The sequence below is a fragment of the Odontesthes bonariensis genome, chromosome 4 (genome assembly GCF_027942865.1).
Source record: "Odontesthes bonariensis isolate fOdoBon6 chromosome 4, fOdoBon6.hap1, whole genome shotgun sequence".
Taxonomy (NCBI): Eukaryota; Metazoa; Chordata; class Actinopteri; order Atheriniformes; family Atherinopsidae; genus Odontesthes; species Odontesthes bonariensis.
The window spans coordinates 24,659,783-24,677,916 of record NC_134509.1 but is presented as its reverse complement, the minus strand read 5'-3'; the positions used below and the strand labels follow the sequence as shown (position 1 = coordinate 24,677,916).

The 18,134-nt window shown below is 42.9% G+C and overlaps 1 protein-coding gene across 4 annotated transcripts; it reads left to right on the top strand.

Moving 5' to 3' along the window:
* Positions 1-208: 208 nt before the first annotated feature.
* Positions 209-17,120, top strand: mafgb (v-maf avian musculoaponeurotic fibrosarcoma oncogene homolog Gb). 4 transcript variants are annotated; one of them, XM_075463616.1, is made up of 5 exons: positions 209-325; positions 11,348-11,483; positions 11,567-11,633; positions 11,776-11,841; positions 11,924-17,120. In XM_075463616.1, the coding sequence occupies exons 3-5, from the start codon at positions 11,577-11,579 to the stop codon at positions 12,404-12,406; spliced, it is 606 nt and encodes a 201-aa protein (XP_075319731.1). In that variant the 5' UTR covers positions 209-325; positions 11,348-11,483; positions 11,567-11,576; the 3' UTR covers positions 12,407-17,120. The 4 variants fall into 4 exon arrangements, with proteins under 4 accessions (XP_075319731.1, XP_075319733.1, XP_075319735.1 ...); XM_075463617.1 differs by lacking the exon at positions 209-325 and having other exon boundaries at positions 11,073-11,483; XM_075463618.1 differs by lacking the exons at positions 11,348-11,483; positions 11,567-11,633.
* The last annotated feature ends 1,014 nt before the right edge of the window (positions 17,121-18,134 follow it).

The window sequence follows — 18,134 nt, the reverse complement described above, 5'->3', positions numbered from 1 at the left end:
AGAAATGTGCACAGCTGTTTTGTCACACTTTCCGCGCCGCCTGTTGTTAAAACACGCAGTAGTAGCGTCCTGTGTCCCTTTAAATGCGGGTTGCGTAGATCCTTCATGAATGAAACCATGTGATCAAACATCATTTGACGTCTGGCGCCCCCGACCACAGACTTAAACAAGCGAGGAAGGAGTGGATATATCTAGAGACCCGCGAGGAGGCGTGAGCGGAAAAAACATTTCTCCAACTGTCTCCTTTAAACACCGCGTCGACAAACCATCGGTGAAGCTCAACCTCCGACGGTGCGGTGGGTGAAAGGCGCCGGTTCGACTTCTGGTGAGTCAGTCTTGTCAAGATCTAAAGTGAAATTGCTTAAAAGTGCTGAATGTAGAGGTGTTTTGCTGAGTGCGCACCCCCGCCGCTACCACCGCCACCGAGCGCGGTCGCGTTGCCGCCGGTGAGCGCTGCCGCCGCTGCTGCGCCGTCCCGTCCCTTCCCGTCCCGTCCCCGCAGCCGTTTAAAGGGCAGTAGTCTACTATTGCTGAATCATCACCATAGCGTTTCGGTACACGCTCTGCCGCGACCCAGTCGAACCACCACGCACGCCCGACCAACCGCTGATTTCATAATAGCACAGACAAAGAGGGGAGAATGTCTGCTTAAAAATGCCATGTGTCGGAATTAGAGGATCGTGACGGCGCGCTGCTCTCTCTGGCTGGGGATTCCCTTGTTTTGAGGCTGAAACGGAAAGGAGCGAGGCTCGAAAAGAGCCGCTCAGAGCGGTGAAACCCTTCGGTAACTACACATAACCTCATTAGCGTCCCCGGCTGCCCTCACTCGGAGAAGCGGCAGCGGTGGACGCAGGCTGGACACGCTCCCCCGTTGGTTCAGGTAAGACGGCTAGTCATCTGTTTGTTGCTTCCGCTTGGATTTGGTTTGTTTTTCTGACTCTAAAAGCAGCCCGAAGTCTGCTTTTCTCGTGTCAAGCTGATGGTGTGACGGAAATAAGCCGACAATCCGCCACTACGGGCTGTCATCCCGGAGTATCGGGTAGCTGTCAGATGTCCCAACCGGCTAGCTCTAGAGCGTATCCCGGCTGCGCGGCAGCCAGAGCGACTGTTTTGACATTTGCTTTGTGTCAGCCACCTCCGACAGGCCTTCACCTCGAGCGTCTATCAACTGTCCTACTTTCTTCCTTCCTTTCTTTTTTCGCGTGTGAGCGACGTGCGTTGTCGTTTAAACGCAGAGAAATTGACGGTTTTCCCCCGCGTGCCTGGTTGTACACCGGCTGGGCTCGCGGCAGAGATGCTGATTCATCACAACGTTGTTATTTCTCAACGTCTGCGCGAGCGGAGCGGAGGCATGAGGGAGCCATGGCAACATGGCACCGGCGGCAGGCGGGCGGACAAAGGTCTGACGCGAGGGAAGAAAGAGCTCGGTATATATTGGGAAGGTGTTTAGCTCTGAAATAAATCTAGGCCCGGCCATGCAGTGGATGTGGGGGTAATTAATGCTTGTGTGTGCGTGTGTGTGGAGGGGGGGGGGGGGGGGGGGGGGGCGAGAGGAGAGGAGACTGTTTAAAACGGCATTAGTGCTGAATTGTCAGTGAGGTTTGTTTATTCCGAGAGCACCAGGCATGTGCACAGAGGCGTGATAAAACAGGATCATACTCTAAATTATTCACTTAGCCTCTCTTGACCTCAGACACATCTCACTTTTTAAAAGATCCAATCTATTTTTTATTTGATTTTTTTTTTTTTTTAAACATACACAACCAAATGAAAGTGTATAGGGACATGATTAATGCCCATGGCAGTTAATGAACCCCTCACAGAAACCTGTGCTAAAAAAAGAAAGCTGCTCACTGAACTATAATGCCTTGCAATAGCATATCCTCTGATTGATCTCTTGTGGATAGGCCATTATCTGCTGCCTGGTAGCAGCCCGTGAGCAGTGCAACTCTTAAACACTGAGTAGTAATAGGGAGGCTCTGTGGGCAACAGAAAAACAGAAACTTCACCCCCTAATGACTCCATATCAGCAGCTTTAGTTAAGAGTCAGCACTCTGCAGAGTGTATCAAAAGTATGTAGTAAGCAAGTTGGCAAGTACTGTAATAGAGGGTCATAATGATGAAACAGTTGTATCAGTATTGGAGGGAAATGTACACCCCCCTCTTTACTGTCTTCACATACACACACACACACACACACACGCACACACTTTTGCCTTTCTCGTTGCATGTTCGCACACACAACCTATGGGCTTCGCTTTTTATACTCGGTATCAGTATTTAATCAGTGCTTGAAGTGCATTTCTCTGTCAAGTACTTTCCCCATCCTTCCCTGGTGTTCACGGTAATTGAACGCTGACCAATGCTTATGTGTGCAACTTTGCTGATGGTGGCGGAGCGGCGAGGCGCGCGGAGCAAGGGGGAAGAGGGAGGAAGAATGAGAGATGGGATTTGCGGAGAGATTGAGAACAAGGACCTTTTTGTCTTCAAGGCATTCCCCTGAAAATGCTGAGGCGAAGCAAATGCGCTCTCGCTTGACAGATGGCGTTTTCACTTGTTACTTACCGCAGCTAGTTTCTTTGCCTTGTTGTGTGCAAGTGCAAAGATACTAAGTTCTGGTTGGTATTTGTTGGCTCTCCGTTTGTGTGTTGGAAGTGCTAAGATTTAAAACGGTGTATGTTAGTTCCCTTTAATAAAGGGAAGTGATATAACTATCGGTTGGCCTGTTAATATTTTGCACCTCTTTCCAACCCTACATAATATCTGGCCTGAAGCTTGTCCTTTCACAGCAAAGCATTGAATATAATAGTGCAACATCCCTCTGTTTTGTGAGCGCAGGGCGGTTCGATGCCCTGCGTGTGCAGGGGGTCAAGCTGACGAAACGCCGTGAAAATCCTCCTTTGACTGCGCCTTGAAGGAAGGATGAGGATCAAGCTAAGACAGGTGCTTATTCTTGTGGGAGGAAGAGATCAGTTTAGATGACAGGAGATTCCCTAAATCCTTAAAATAGCGTCTGCTGGAGCTTTAGGGATTTCTTATAGACATAAACCACTTAAACAAAAAAGATGAACAGATCAATTATGAATTAAAAACACTCCTGAATTGCAGCTCAGTTTGTGTTGGGGACACAGTAACCTTTTCATAAAAGTGTTACTGATGATCACTTTTGTCTAACTGGCCAAACTGTTGATGCCAATAAAACCTCAGTTTCTGTATTCATGCACACAATTTAATTATATTTTATCTTATGGCATAGATTGTGGAAAATATATATTTATATTTCTAAAATCAATTAGTGTTTCATTTTGCTTTGGCCACACCAAGGTTGATACCTGAAAGCTGTTGCAGTTAAACACCAAGCCTCGCTGTAACTTAAGGAGGTGTCCAAGTCTATAACTCTGCGGAAGCTGTGGTTAATGAAGTTCTGGTACTAAAGTAAAGCACTAAATTGTTAAGCTACATAGTTTCTACATCCTCATCTGCTCTGGGTTTGCATTAAAGACGACCGCACAGAGGCAGCACTTATTGCAGGGCTGTAGAAGTGGATTGCAATAGATTGCACAGGTGTTCGCAATATTCTGTCCACCTCCTGCGTGAGTCTGAACATTCGGTGTCTCGAAGCATAATTTCTTCATATCGTCTGCGTGTTTATGGTCTTGTGTACTACTGGGATCCGTCTCAGCGAAGTCTTGTTTTGCTTGCAAATTTCATCTAGTGTTGCAAGAAGTGGAACGAGAGACGTAAACGCAGGAATAAAAGATGGAGTCGGGGTGGGGGCGAGGCTGTGAGAAAAGGAAGCAGTTGGGCAGATCAATAGTTGAGTGTTTTTTCTCCACAGTAATGATGAAATATGGTGTAAGCAGATCTGGTGTATAATCATTGCTGCGCTTCACTGTTTCTTTTTTTCTCCCCTCTACTCTGCTTCCGTGTGAGCGTGCCGCTCGCCCTTGTGTTGTTTAGACTGTGTGTGCTATACATACTCGCCCTCCACAGGAGCCTCAGCTCCTTATTTACATAACTTCCCTGAGAACCAAAAAGAAAAGTATGAAATCAAGACAAATCCCTTTGCAACATGCCCCAGAAATCAGAAGGATTAGGAAATGAAAAAAACAAGTTTGAGCTCAGTTTAAGTTGCACTTTCTGTTTTGAAGATCAGACTCTGTTATTACTCTTCGAATCTGCGTGATCTCTGGGTAAAGTTCCCACGTTTTCCCTCTTTGAGGAGCTCTGGAATGATTTTTTTTTTTTTTTTTTTTTTAAAGGCCGCAGTTAGTGGAAACACGTTGCACGCCGTTGTGGTCGATGTGGCCGCATCGAGATGCTGCGAAGGCCCTACTAACAGGAATATCCGCACCACCGGTTGTCTACTAGTTGCATCACCTCAAAGCACCAACTTGCCGCATTTTTTAACTGCAGTGTGACGATCCTCGGATTGTGGTGTGGATTTCTGAACCTTAAAAAGAATCACAACACACACAGTGGATCAATGCCAGGGAGCAAAGAGAGGGAAGAAAGATGCGTGTGTCTGTGTCGCTTCTTTGCCGTCACCTGTGACATTAGATCATTTCCAAGCAACAGCAGTCCTCCTGAGTTTTAACGTGACAGTTTCACACGACCAACATCATCTGAAGCTATGGTTTCATCTTTGAGATGAAATCACTTCAGAATCACTGAATGGGACTGATGGGACTGGGAATCATCACGTAGACCTTCTTAATGTTTTACAACCCTTATGCCCTTAGGTTCTCAGCACACAGATCAGATTTTTCCTGCCTTTTACAACCAGTGCAAGAATATTTCCTCGTTCTTTCTGTGCTCTCTGAAACTAATGATTATTTTCCCTGAGTTTTCCATGGATGATGTAGTGTTCCCGCTGAGCTCTGGTAATGAGTTTCTAGCGTCCAAGGGGACATCATCAAACACTTTGTTTTTATGCGACCAGCAGTCAAAAATTAAGGCTGACATTTACGAACGTGGGGCAGGAAAACCTGGAATTATTTTAAGAAGCTCAACTACTGAACCAAGTACTGAACATTTAGTTACTGGTCTTAAGATATTATTCCTCCCCAAAGGAGGAAGTCATGGTGGAGATTGGTTGGTTTGTTTCCGTCTTACAGAGAAAATTACCCAGTTTAGTTGAGACTTGGAGCATCAATGAAGGCAGAGCTCATGAAATTTTTGTGCAGCTCGAGATGATTTTCATTAAAATTGCAGAAAACTGAAGTGGCCATGGTGGAGGATGTGCTCTCTGAGCACTCGTGTTATTTTGTTTTAAAGTCTCAGGAGTGTGTACGGTGTTGGTCTGTTAACTGATGATGTTTGGTGTGCTTTTATGAGGAAATGGAGGAAGCACTGCTGCAGAAGGAAACACACACATGCTATTCATACCATCTGAAATGATTGACAGCTGGTGGAAAACCTAAAAATGGTCACCAGGAATGTCCTCTGAAGGCCACTGCTGCCTATGGCACATCTATTATCCACAAACACGTCTACCCTTCTGTGTTCCCCCTACATTTGCTGAGACGTTCCTTAACGTAGTTTGTCATTAAAGTGACTGATAATGATGAATGAATTCCCACAGAGACGAATGATGCTTACTCTGCTTCCACTCCAACTTTCTCTTTGTCTCAACTTGGTATTGCTGACCAGGGATAAACGGTGTCTGGGAGAAATAAACTCAACACGCCGTTTGACTTATCGCTGTCTTCCCTCGCAGCTCTGTTTGTTATTCACACGCACACACAAACACAAAGAGAGAAGCAACTTAACCTAAAGTACTTACATACTTTCTCCCTTCAAAAAAAAGAAAAAGTGCTTATGAAAAAAAAAAAAAAAAAAAAAAAGGAGCCAGAGCTCAATTGCCTGACAGTGCAGTTTTTTTTTTGCTTGTGTTGGGAAATTTGTCATCACACTCCGACTTACTACCTGAAATGGGAAAAACGTGTCGACGCCAGGACTTTTTCTTGTCTTTAATAACACGCTTGTCTCACAAACACACGCACGCACACACACACACACACACACACACACACACACAAACTACTCTTCTTTTTTTTTTTAACTCTCAGAAGAGTGTGAAAATTATTGCTCTTTCTCTCTAATTACTATAATACAAATAGGAGGGGCTAGATTTGAGCCTTTTTCCAAGTCTTTCCTCACCTTCCTGTGTTTTCTATCTCTGTTTTATTATCATGCTTATTTCATGCTCTGCATATATTCCCGTTAATAACTTCCCTCTCTGTCTCTAATGCACACCGAGCTCGAACTGGTGTCGTTTCTCTCCCAGTCGCTCCTCTCTCCGTGTTCCTGCATCTCTGCTGTGGAAGCGTCCTCTCTGTTCACAGGTTGCCATTATCTCTGATCTGTTTTCTAATTCTCAATTAGCCTCCACACAGCGCCCGGCGTTAATTATTTACTAACTCCCTCAACACCCTCGGCCCACACTATATCAATGAGTGCCAGGGCTGTTTGCTTTGGTTTTTTTTTTTTTGTTTGTTTGTTTTTTTGACAAAAGCAAGGTGGACCGCCGCCAGGAGCTGACTTTTGTTGCTCTGAGGTTTTAACTCCTGCTCTCCATATTATGCTGCCTTTGTGTCCCTCTGTGATGTCGCCTCTGTGTCCTTCTGCGCGTCTTCACTGCCTCACTCATCCTTTTTGTCTTCTCAGTTATTGCTGGGAGAGTTGCCTTAAGGGAGAAGGCGCAGTTAAGGCGGCTGTTATAGTCGGATTTATTCAATAAACACTCCATCACAGACGACTTGTGTCTCTTAGAATCTGTCCTTTATCATTCCCTACCTGCTGTCTTGTTACTGCGCATGTACACCAGCCCTCGGGTAATTTTTGGAGCCACTAATCTGGTCGTTTATTTTCCTCCGTCTGTGTGGCGCTTTACTGGCTTTTAAGTAAGTCTCTTTCTAGGAAATTCGTCGGTGTGTGGCAGTAGTGACCGGAGCAGAAGGTTCCCTCAAACAAGATTAATTAGAGCCCTGTCTGAAGCTGCCTCACGCACACAAGCATGCACAGGGTTCATTATCCTGCTGGTCTGCACCTCATGAAGAGAAAGGAGTCCTGTGCTCCTTCATCTATCTTTATAAGGTCTATGATCATCACGTTTACCTCCTGTCACTCTTTTACTCTCATTTTGGTTCCTTCTCTCCAGAACTGGTTTTGTCCACAAGACTTGATGTGAAGCTTTTCTGCAGGTTGGGGGGGGGGGGGCTTCATCAAACTGGATCAGCTTCAGAACTTTTCTCATTGGAGGTTTTAGTTTAGTGGTCGTTGCTGAGTTCACTTTTTTTTCTTTTTTTTTTTCATCGACCCCAATCTCCCCTCCCTCCCTCATTCGACTCCCCGTACTCAACAGCTAAGCTCTTACAAATGTGTTGAGGATGCATTTTCACCCAAACACTCTCCCACCCCCTCTTCTTCCTCCTCCTCTGCCCTCCCCATCGTCCCACTCGTCCCTCATCTCCCTTCATCCCCACCTCTGTCCTTCTCCTCCTCCCGACTCGCTCGTCTCTCTTTTTCTTCTTTCTCCCTTGTCATTTGCACCCCCCACCCCGTCTTCCCTCCATACTCAGCGTTTTTGTCGGCTGTGGGTGTGATGTCTCTGTGTAACGCTAATCAGCTCTGGGGACGTCAGCATTCTTTCAGTCCTCCTTCACCACCACCAGCACTCCCTCCTCTTCCTCCTCCTCCTTCTTCCTACTCTGATCTCACCTTGGTATCTTTCCAATCTGTCACTTTTTTCCCCTCCCAACTTTATCTTTTCTTGTCTTCCAGCCATATTTTACTCGTCTCCACCATTTTTCACCTTCGCCACCATCCTCACCTTCATGTCTGTCCTGTGTGTGTGTGTGTGTGGGGGGGGGGGTTGTCTCTCCACTGTAACTGTAAGCAGCTCTACTCTTGAGTAGTCAGCGTTCTTTCAGTTGCTCCATAAAAATACCGCCTGCCACAGCAAAAAGGCTGTCTGTTGTAGCAACAGCGGCTTTGGCATTGACCACACTGCAACGATCACCCCACAAACTTAATGGCAAGGACACCCCCAGATCTTTTGTGTATGTGCTTGTTTGTCTCAGCTCAGTGTACGAAGAACGTTGCCTTAACACAGCAGATGATCCTTAACCTGGTTGACCTACTCCCGGTCCACCCTCTTTGTTACAGTGGGCTGCTGCTACTCTAGCTACGGCTACAGATTTAACTTTCATGTAAACGAAGTAAAGTTTTATCGTTGAATGAACTGTGAATTCGAATTACTTTCCTTCCTTATAACTCTTGACAAACAGACAAAACAGTTAGTGTTTCACGTTAGCAGCGTGGTTAATGTCTGCAGTGTGTGAATGAGAAAAACAAAACAAACTTTTCACAGCATTACAAGAACTCCAGAGCTCACCTTCAATCCTTAGGAGCTGATTATGTATCATTATGTACGTATAAGTAATGTGTCCAGACCCTTGTTTTTCATTGTCTGAGGAAATAACTGGTTTTTTGGACAGCTGGTCGGTCAATATTTTTTCTGAGCACCGACCAAACAACTAATCGTAAAGTTTTACAAATAAGTCTTCTTCTCTTTGGTTTGTAAAGAAAATATAAAGACCGGGAAACTATTGAATCCTGGAGTTAGACATGGAACAAACATTGGGATTGTAGTAATACAACATGCATGGGAAACATTTTTAACTCCATTAAAGGAAACGGTCATTTTTTTGTTGCCGAAGCACAAACCTCATCTTTCTTTAACTGCGACTCTGTTGCATTCAATCATGATTTATTTCAGTTGGTGTTTTGTTCAACTCTGGCACTTTTTTTTTTTTTGTTAAATTAAGAACAAATTTACAAACCGCAGAAAGCCATAATTTAACAATCAAGATTGATTGATTGATTCTTTAACAGAACCATTGGAAAAGTTTCGATTCACCTGAATAACAACAAAAATGTTGGATTTCCGTCACGACTTCCAGTATTTCACTTTTAGCACCTCGTTCTTGTTGTGTTTTTATGGCACCAGCTGCTTCTCTTAAAGGCTTAATATGTCCACTAGTCGACCCGCTGCATTGCAATAACTATCCACTGACATCAACATTGTGGATTTAGTTCAAAGCCAAACACGTTGACATTGATGTGGACACATTTGAATTTCCAGGAAAAAGAAATGGGAGAGCCCGGTAACCTGGAGAAGGCCGTTTGTCACCCTAACCCATAAAATGTACATTTAAAAAAAAAAAAAAAAAAGGCAAATTAATAGTTAATCAGATTATTCGTAAATATTAGTAATGCGTTATTTTGAATTATTGTTATAGACCTAAGCAGTATAGCTGTGCATCAGCAGGTAAAGTGGTCACCTTGATAAAAAGGTAAGTGGGTGTCTTTGGGCATGACACTGAACGCCACATTGTCTAGACAAGGTTACAAGGCGCTATGTAAGTGCAGACCATTTTCTTAAAGCCACACTCCCTTTGAAAGCAACTTTCCTCTGTACACCTGTGCACTTGGCAGGTTAGTTGTGCCAGGCATCTCGGAGAAGTCGCTGCTGTTGATCCGTGGATTTGTGCTGTCTCAGTATCTTCTGTCTGTTCTTGTTATCCTCGACTCCGTGATGTTGACGTCTGGGCTCTGTGGGAGCCTCACCATCTGTTTGTTGTTCTTTCTGCTGAAGACGGTTCTTTACGGCCCTGACTGTATGTTTGTAGCTGATGCGTCGCTACACAGTGAATTTCGGATCCAGTGGATGCCCGTTTTATTGTTTAGGAACATCTTTTTAAGGCGATTCTGTTTAAACTTGGTATCAAACCTTTTGAAGTATACAAAAACATTGTGTTTTTTTTATTAGTTCTTTAAACTGTTAAGATTGCATGTTTGTGTGCTTTCAGCTAACTGTGTGTTAACTTCATGTGCGTTTTATTGTGCCCCGCTGGCATGGCAGCAGGGTAACGTATACGTGTTTGGCGGCATGTTTTTTGTTTGTATTTCGATAGAGGGTGGGGGGTTTGGGCACAGGGGAAATAAACCAGTGCCTGCCAGGAAAACATCCTCCCTTTTTTTTTTTTTTTTTTTTTTTCTTGCCCCCTCTGTCTTTACTCACCACCCCCACCCCTGGCAGCCTCCATGTCTTTGATGTGTCTATTGTGTGAGGATGCACCTCGAGCTGTAGGAGGCTGCATCCCAACAAAATACAAGAGTGCAGAGGAACATGAGGATGGACGACATCCAGTTATTGAGAAGACGCTCTTTATTCACGCAGTTAAATGAGAAAACATGTGAAACTGAGTAACCAAACTCATTAAGGTGAACTGGAAGTGCTCCATCGTGTTAAACCTCACGCGTCATAGCTCTTTTCCCACACTCTTCTTCACGCCGTAGAAAAATTCAAATAATCTTTAAGCTGCTGTACATTTGATATGTTTTATGCACACGCATAATTAGCTGTGCTCGCTGCTGTGTTTTTCTTTGATCTGACGCTATTTATAACTGTAGGATTTGTGGCGGAGCTCGCACAAACGCTCGCGCACCCTCGCAGACAGACAGAGGTTCATTGTGGGGGAGGCACACTGGCACGCTCAGTGGTGCCTTTTTATTTTTTGGTAGAAAAGAATAAAGATAAAACGGGACGTGTTGGTTAGGTGTCGCATACATGTGCTCACTTCAGAAGAAGGAGCTTTTTAAATTAACCCAGCTTTATTTTCTTATTCTTAACTTTTCCTGTCTTTAATCATCGGACCTGTTTAACTGAATTTCTGATTCAGCGGTATCAGGTGCAGCGGCGAGGCAGGTTTTTATGGTTTGAGGACAACTATGTTTATATGTTAAACAGCCAATCGCATGCATTCTTGTTGACCTTAGCCCATAGCTATGTTCTGGTCGAACTCTTCATTTCCTGCGACCGTTTAACACCTAAAATCGGAGTGTGTGTGAGAGGAGAGCTGAAATTTGTGTGGGGGAGAGGGGAGGAGGGGAGTGATATCGGGAATCTGCTGAATCATCATGACTGGTCTCATGATGATCGTTCAGCAGCAGCAGCAACAACAACAATAGCCTCTCTTTATCACACACACACGCAGGTCTGAGAGATGAGAGCAAGGCCAACACGCCACACAAAGCATGTCATTGAGAGCTTGTGGAGATGCTCATCTGCGGAGCAGTGCGCTCTAAGGACTGATCTCATCTTTTGCACTTCCACTCTCGCTCTTTGTTGACATCTGATTCACACTTCTGTCTCAATCCTATTGTCTCTTGTTTCCACTTTTGTTCAGTTTGCACATGCTTAATTTTAATTTTGTTTGACTCTTTTCATCCCCCGCAGGTGCAGGTGTTTTCATCTGTTTTTCTTCTTCTCTTTGTTTAGGCGTGCAGTTGAGATGGTTGTTACAGTTAGTGTTCCTCAGGAGTCCTTCCCACAAATTTTACCACTTCCTCTTCTTTCTCGCTCATTTCATTCCTATTGGCCTGAAGCCAGCCAATGAGAGTTCAACAGCTCGAAGGTAGTGGGCACTGTCAGTGAAACCACAAGGAAACAGGAAGTCAGGGAAATTCTAAGAAAAGTTTGTCACTTTCTCTCATGCAGACTCATAAAGATGCAAAAATCTGTAACAAGTCCCCACGACCGTGCCACAGTGGCAGATTTACATGTGGTATGTTTCTACTTTGCTTGATAGTGATCTGAAACGAATCAATTTAAATTCAATGTAAAAATTGTGTTTTTTCTTTACCACATTTGTTTATTATGATGTGGTTGCCTCGGTGTGAATTTTCTATGCTTATGTGTCTCCAAAGGTCTGTGCAGAAGAGCAAGGCTCTTGTGGCATGACGACGACTAACAAAGGAAATAAAGCCTTAAAGGTGAGCGACCGTACATTTAACCGGAGTTCTCTGTATTTGATTTGGTCTGAGCGCCTCCCCTGCTTCGTCCCTTTTCCTCCAGGTGAAGCGTGAGCCGGGAGAGAATGGCACCAGTCTCACCGACGACGAGCTGGTGACCATGTCGGTGCGGGAGCTGAACCAGCACCTCCGAGGGCTCTCCAAAGATGAGATCCTGCAGCTGAAACAGCGGAGGCGCACCCTCAAGAACCGGGGCTATGCCGCCAGCTGCCGAGTGAAGCGGGTCACCCAGAAGGAGGAGCTGGAGAAGCAGAAGGCCCAGCTGCAGCAGGAAGTGGACAAACTGGCCAATGAGAACGCTTCGATGCGCATCGAGCTGGATGCTCTGAGGTCTAAGTACGAAGCATTGCAGACCTTTGCCAGGACTGTGGCACGAAGCCCCACCGTCGGGGTCGGGGTGAGGGCTGGAGGAGGAGGGGGTGGAGGGGTGGCATCCTCGGTCATTGGTCCGCTCATACCGGGGAAGGTGGCGACGGCGACCAGCGTGATTACAATAGTGAAGTCAAAGACGGATGCACGGTCTTGAGGGAAAGATAGATAGATTAGGGTGTAACGGGATGGAGTTCAGCCGCACCCGAGTAATCCTTCTTTTCTGCTGCTTCCTTCTCCTCCACCTGCACCAACTTCAAACAGCCGGGCAGCGGCACCTGCATGGCCTCAGCGTGTTCCCGCCACCCGTCTCAGATCTGTGCAGATGAAGGACAGGATGGAAACAGAGGAGGATTATCGAGTCTGTAAAGAAGCTCTTGGTCAGGGCACGATCACTTAGAACAAGGAACACAATAACGCAGGGTCTGTATGGTCGCTGAATGGACGAACCGTTTTATTTCATGCCAAGAAGATGAATCTTAAAAATTGGAAAAAGTTCTACATTTTCTTTGGGTTTTTTTTGGTTAAATGAGTCAAGTTTCCAGTGTTTAGTCCAACTGTCTGCTGGTTATATAGATCTTTATGTCTTGAGGTGCATAGTATTCCTGCCAAAAAACATCAGCGCACAAGATTTAAAATTGGGAAAATAAACCAACAAAAGCTAAAAGATGTTTCATTAAATATGCTAACAGAATCATGTAGCCTGTGTTTTGGATTCTTAAAAGAGAAGTCGATGGATTCGCGTGACCTGCTGATTTCAGTGACTGCACTGAAGCCCCATCTTGTTCCACCTACCCAAGAACTTTTTCTGAAAAGTACCATAGAAAAGTATATATTATACAATGGTGGTAACTGTATTTCTACTGTTTTGTACTGTGCTGTCATTCACATGAGGTCCAAGGTGTATTCTCTGTGTGTGAATTGTTATATATCAGGAATTCTGTGAAATTCTGTGGAGCGTGTTTGTTTTGGTACCGCTATATTTAGTTAGCTGTGTTTTTTATTTTGTTTTTTTTCTACAGTCTCCTCACTTTTGATGTACGGCTCTTGCTCTTTCCTAACTCTTTCTCTCTCTGTCCTTCCATTGTGTATTTCGTTTTAACTCAATTCCAACTGGCTTCCATTAATACTCACAGTACTTCCTGGATTTATCAGAAAGAAGGGGGCCAAGGCAATTGATGTTTACCAAAAAACTGAACACTCTAAAAGATACAACGGAAAAAGTTATTCAAGTTATTTTGGTGGGTGAGAATTTTCAGGGAAATGGCCGTTTGAACAGCTTAGCTACATGAAGATTAAGTTGTCTTCTGTCTGAGAAATTTGGAAGGGCAAGTGCCTTGGTCTCCTAATGACATGCATCAAAAAGAAAGTCAAGAAGAGTTGAGGAGGGATGATGCTTAGCAGGAATCACAGCATTTATCTCTTGCTGTGCGTTGTTGGACAAGCTGTGTAGTAGCCATCAGGACCGATGATATCAGCAACACTCATTCATGTGACTGTGGAGCTCATTTAAAACAGAAGAACCTGCAAACAGGAGCCTGTGTTTATCCTCATTTTCCCACACAGAAGATACGTTTTTGAGCTTTGCTGCTCTGTAATGAGTAGAAAGTTCACACGTCTGTTTAATGCTGATGTCTTGGTTTCACATGCTGATGAATTTCTATTGGCTATCATAACTAGGTAGTTACACCTACAGGAATTTTTTCTTTATGCGGTTTATGCTGCATTCCTTTTGTCTTCAGCCACTAGCTCAGCTTGCAAGTGCAGATCTGGTTACTGACAAAGCAGTGAGCCAACTACGGGAACTAGAGATTCTCTTCATTTCCAGTCGCACAAATGGGCTGTAATTTCTTTCAGGCTTTACTATAGAAGTAGTCCTTTGTGGTGTTCTATACTCAGAGAGTCTATGTTGGTTGGAGTCTGTAATTTTATAAAGACAATTATCTTTGCATTGTTTATAACGACATGTAACAAAGGTATTACAAAATCTGTTTGATATACAGTATCTCTCTATTTTGCAATTGTACCAAAAGTGGCTTAACTACTGAATAGCTTTGTTTCTTTCCCTAGTGAATAGGCACGTGTGTGTAACGGTGGACTAGCATTTGGTGTGCTGTGTAGGTACGTGACGAGGTAATTTAGTGTTCACTTTTTCATGGATGTGACTTTGAGCTGTGTTTGATTTCGGGCCGAAGCAGATGATGACACAGTGGGTAACTGCACTCGTTCTCTTATCATCAAATCTTTGTGGCCCATCGCTCAGCTCCCGCACTGCAGACGCAACAGATCATTTGTTAATCTGCACCTATGAGCTATGAATTTAAAATTCCCTTCAGCTGACCCATTTGCGGACGGTGTCCGGGGCTCGTTGTTGCAGAGGTGTTATGGTTAACTTCACAGGCTTCGGGATGTTGCGTATTCGGGTCATCTGACAGTGTAACAGAGATGTGAAACTCAACTACAGGGCTTCATGGCTGCATCACAACCGCTCCTCCAATAACTTATTTTTGTAGTAGGACTTTTTTTTTTTTTTTTTGCTGTGTACATTTTATGTGTATTTAATGTTGTTCTTGTATTTGTTTTTGAGCTGTTCTGCAAGTGTCAGGGAAGTTAAAATGACATTTGTTATTGTATATGGTGTTTTATAAAGTGAAAAGTATATTCTGCTATTTAATGGCCTATCTGTCAGAGAGCGAAGTTTACCTTTTCGAGTATGGTTGCCTCAAACATTTTGAACCTGATTTAAAGTGGACATTTACTGAACCGGTGAGAAAAACTGGTGAGAAATCACATTCGTGCAGCCTTTTACCTGAACGCCACACCACTGTGACGGAAACTGGGTTAGCTGTCCTACTGCTGTGCAGTTAGCATGATTAGTACATTTTTCGTCATCTTTACAGAACATTTCAAGTAGAATTTGAACAGTGAGCAAAGGTTAAGTGATTTCTCTTGAATCAAATGCGAGCCCAGAGAGCTCCAGATGTCAAATGAAAAGGACTTATCGCAGTAATATACTCGGTGGTGTTCAGCTACAAGCAGATTTAAACTGCACACCCAGTACATTTATGCATTTCCACCGTATTTACAAAAAAACAAACATACCCTGCTTTATTTAAAATGAATCCCCTTATTTGATTATCTGCTGACTCTGTGGAAATGTTTTTTCTCCCCGTCACTCTGATGCTTCCTATCTGTTTTATATATTTCTCTGTTCAATGTTGTTTTTCTCTGGCAAGTCCTGTGTGAGTGTGTGTGGTCATGTAACATAGAACCAGGTTGTGTGAAACTGTACGACTGTTTGTGCCTCCGTTTCATCCGACTCTGTATTTTCCTGCTCCTTCGGGTTTGCAAAGGATACATACTGTGTAAGCAAAAATGTCTAATTATCCAAACTGTGGAGGCCAAAACAAGAACTCCTGCCACAAGAGACGTAATGCTAGCGTACTCGTTTTGGTCAGGTTGTCTGTTTTCATGAAAGCAGGTACAACACTGTGTGACCAGGTTAAATAATATCTTATAGACGTTACCTCTGTTTAAATTAAGCTTATGTGTTGTGGCTTTTACTCAGTTTCACCAAACAAATGTGACCAATGGAAATGATCGCATTTCTTTTTTTCTTTCTTTTTAAATCTACTTCCCACTGAGAGGAAGACCCAATGGAAATGTCACGTAGCTGTCACATCAGCTCAGAGTGAGCTGAGAATTGCTATTTTTGTCCTCCAGTGTGAAGCGTTGTGTGGGCTCTTTACACAAATGAAGTTAAATATTACAGAAGACACGATCAGCTGACAGCGCTCACCTTCACTGATAATCGGACGGGCCAGCTTGGTGGTTATTCATACTGGAGTTTATGAGCTGTAAGACGCGTTGACCTTATTTTCCGCTGCGTGTACAGGGGTCATACCCTCCTCACGATAAGACGTTTCATCACAAACCAGAGCGACCGCTCGAACTCAATCCTATAAATAATTTACAGGGGCTGAGACAGAGGTGGTGGAGGCACATCTGATAAAACTCTTAACCAAGCCCTTCCTCAAACCTTCCAATTCTTCTAGAAGACGCAAATCATTAACTCCTTATCTTGCTGCTTGGCCAATCGGTATGTAGTCATTTAGTTGTTTTCCTGTCTAGTGAATCACACCACTGGACTCTAAAAGCCCTTTCACCCAACACTGATCCAGATCAATGAAAGTAAATGAAGCAAGAATTCCTTTGATCGTCTGTTTGGTGTTTTCATCACTCATAACGTTCATTTATGCATCTCAAGTTACCCCGTATGCTGCTGCCTCTTCCTCTCTGCTCCCCCATGCCAGTTAAACAACTTCTAATGAACATATTTTTCCACAGATTTCAGCTATCATTGGCTTATTTTTGCTTTTGTTTGGAACAGTTTCCCTCTTTAATTTGACCCCATGTAACTTTTTTTTTTTTTTTTTTTTGACCGCCGGTGAGCAGCTCATCGAAGCCGGGAGTTTTTTTGTTTTTTTTTTCTGTTCATGAAAGTAAACTTTGGTCGATTTAAAGCTACAGAGACGTAAAGCGTTTGTATGGAGGTGACGTAAACCTATTCAGAAAAGCCCTTGTAATAAGAAAGTCTGTGTTTTGTAATATTTCTGTATGGGGTGTAATAAATTATTCGACAACAGTACTTTCTATGGGAAAAACCTTATAATGTGACAGGCTTTGTAAGTATTTATCAACTAAATTATTGTACTTTTTTTTGTTTTGTTTTTAAATCTGTTGGTAGTGCTGATGACAAGGTATTGGTAATCATGAAATTAACTGTTTCATCATGGGTATGATGCATCTTTTAATTTATTAATGTATATACTATACGTTTGTTGAAAAACAGCTTACTTTATTTTGTATATGACCAATAAACATGTTTTAAAACCCAATTTGTGCAATTGTGATGCCATATTAATGGATTTTAGCACAAGTGTTCATTAATAGGAAACTAGGCTAACGGTGCAATAGGTAAAATAAACCTTTACGCTTCATCTGAAAAGATCATTTGCACTAGCTTGTTGCCAAATATATATATATATATATATATACATTTTTACAACATGAAATCACTTTATGCTTTTAATTCAACATACTTACATCTATACGTCGTCTCTTTTTAAATACGAGTCATAATTCAGAAGCATGACACCATACAAACACTGCAATACCAAAACTTCTGTGGTTTGTTATTAAGTTAAAATATCTGCAGTGATGCGCACTGATGCAACTCCAGTGCAGGAATGATGATGCCGACTTCCAATTTAATCAAAAATCTTTTACTTAAATCTTCTCATTCAAACAAATGAAACTGTTTGTTCTGTAACTTTGAAGTAAACATAGACAGTGTTTGAGTTAAATTACCAAATCTGTTAATACAGTTTAGACAAGAAATTGATTTGTTTCGATATTAAAAACTTAAAATTAAATGTAATCTATTTTTAGTAGAATCACCCACCCCAATTCTTTTGTATTATTTATATACCACATGTTTGTATCTTTGCCAAATCTGTTGGGAGCATCGGGATATCTTCAGAGCTTGTTCCTCTTGCACTGGATTTAAAATAAATTAGCACTTTATTGTACACTGTATTTAATTAATTATAAAAGCTTGTTTTATAGTAATGTTATTGATGGATGAAGGTGACTGTTTAACATGTTTCTGAGTTCAACCAACATTGTTGCACTCATTAGCTGAGTGCGGAATAAAGACATGATTGGATTTTCACTCCAAAGTTTATTCTTCAAGATTAAACTAGTTAGAATGAATCACATTTGATCAGCAAAAAAATAAAAAATAAAAAATAAAAAACTCACAAAATGAAAAACTACATCCATTAAATAAATAGATACTGTTCATGAAGTCACAATAAAAATGG

Excerpts from the sequence above, each read along its gene's own strand:
- mafgb (XM_075463616.1), top strand. The coding sequence starts at position 11,577 with ATGCAAAAATCTGTAACAAGTCCCCACGACCGTGCCACAGTGGCAGAT. Across the intron at positions 11,634-11,775 it reads CAGTGGCAGATTTACATGTG|GTCTGTGCAGAAGAGCAAGG; the intron begins GTATGTTTCTAC and ends GTGTCTCCAAAG. Across the intron at positions 11,842-11,923 it reads AAGGAAATAAAGCCTTAAAG|GTGAAGCGTGAGCCGGGAGA; the intron begins GTGAGCGACCGT and ends CTTTTCCTCCAG.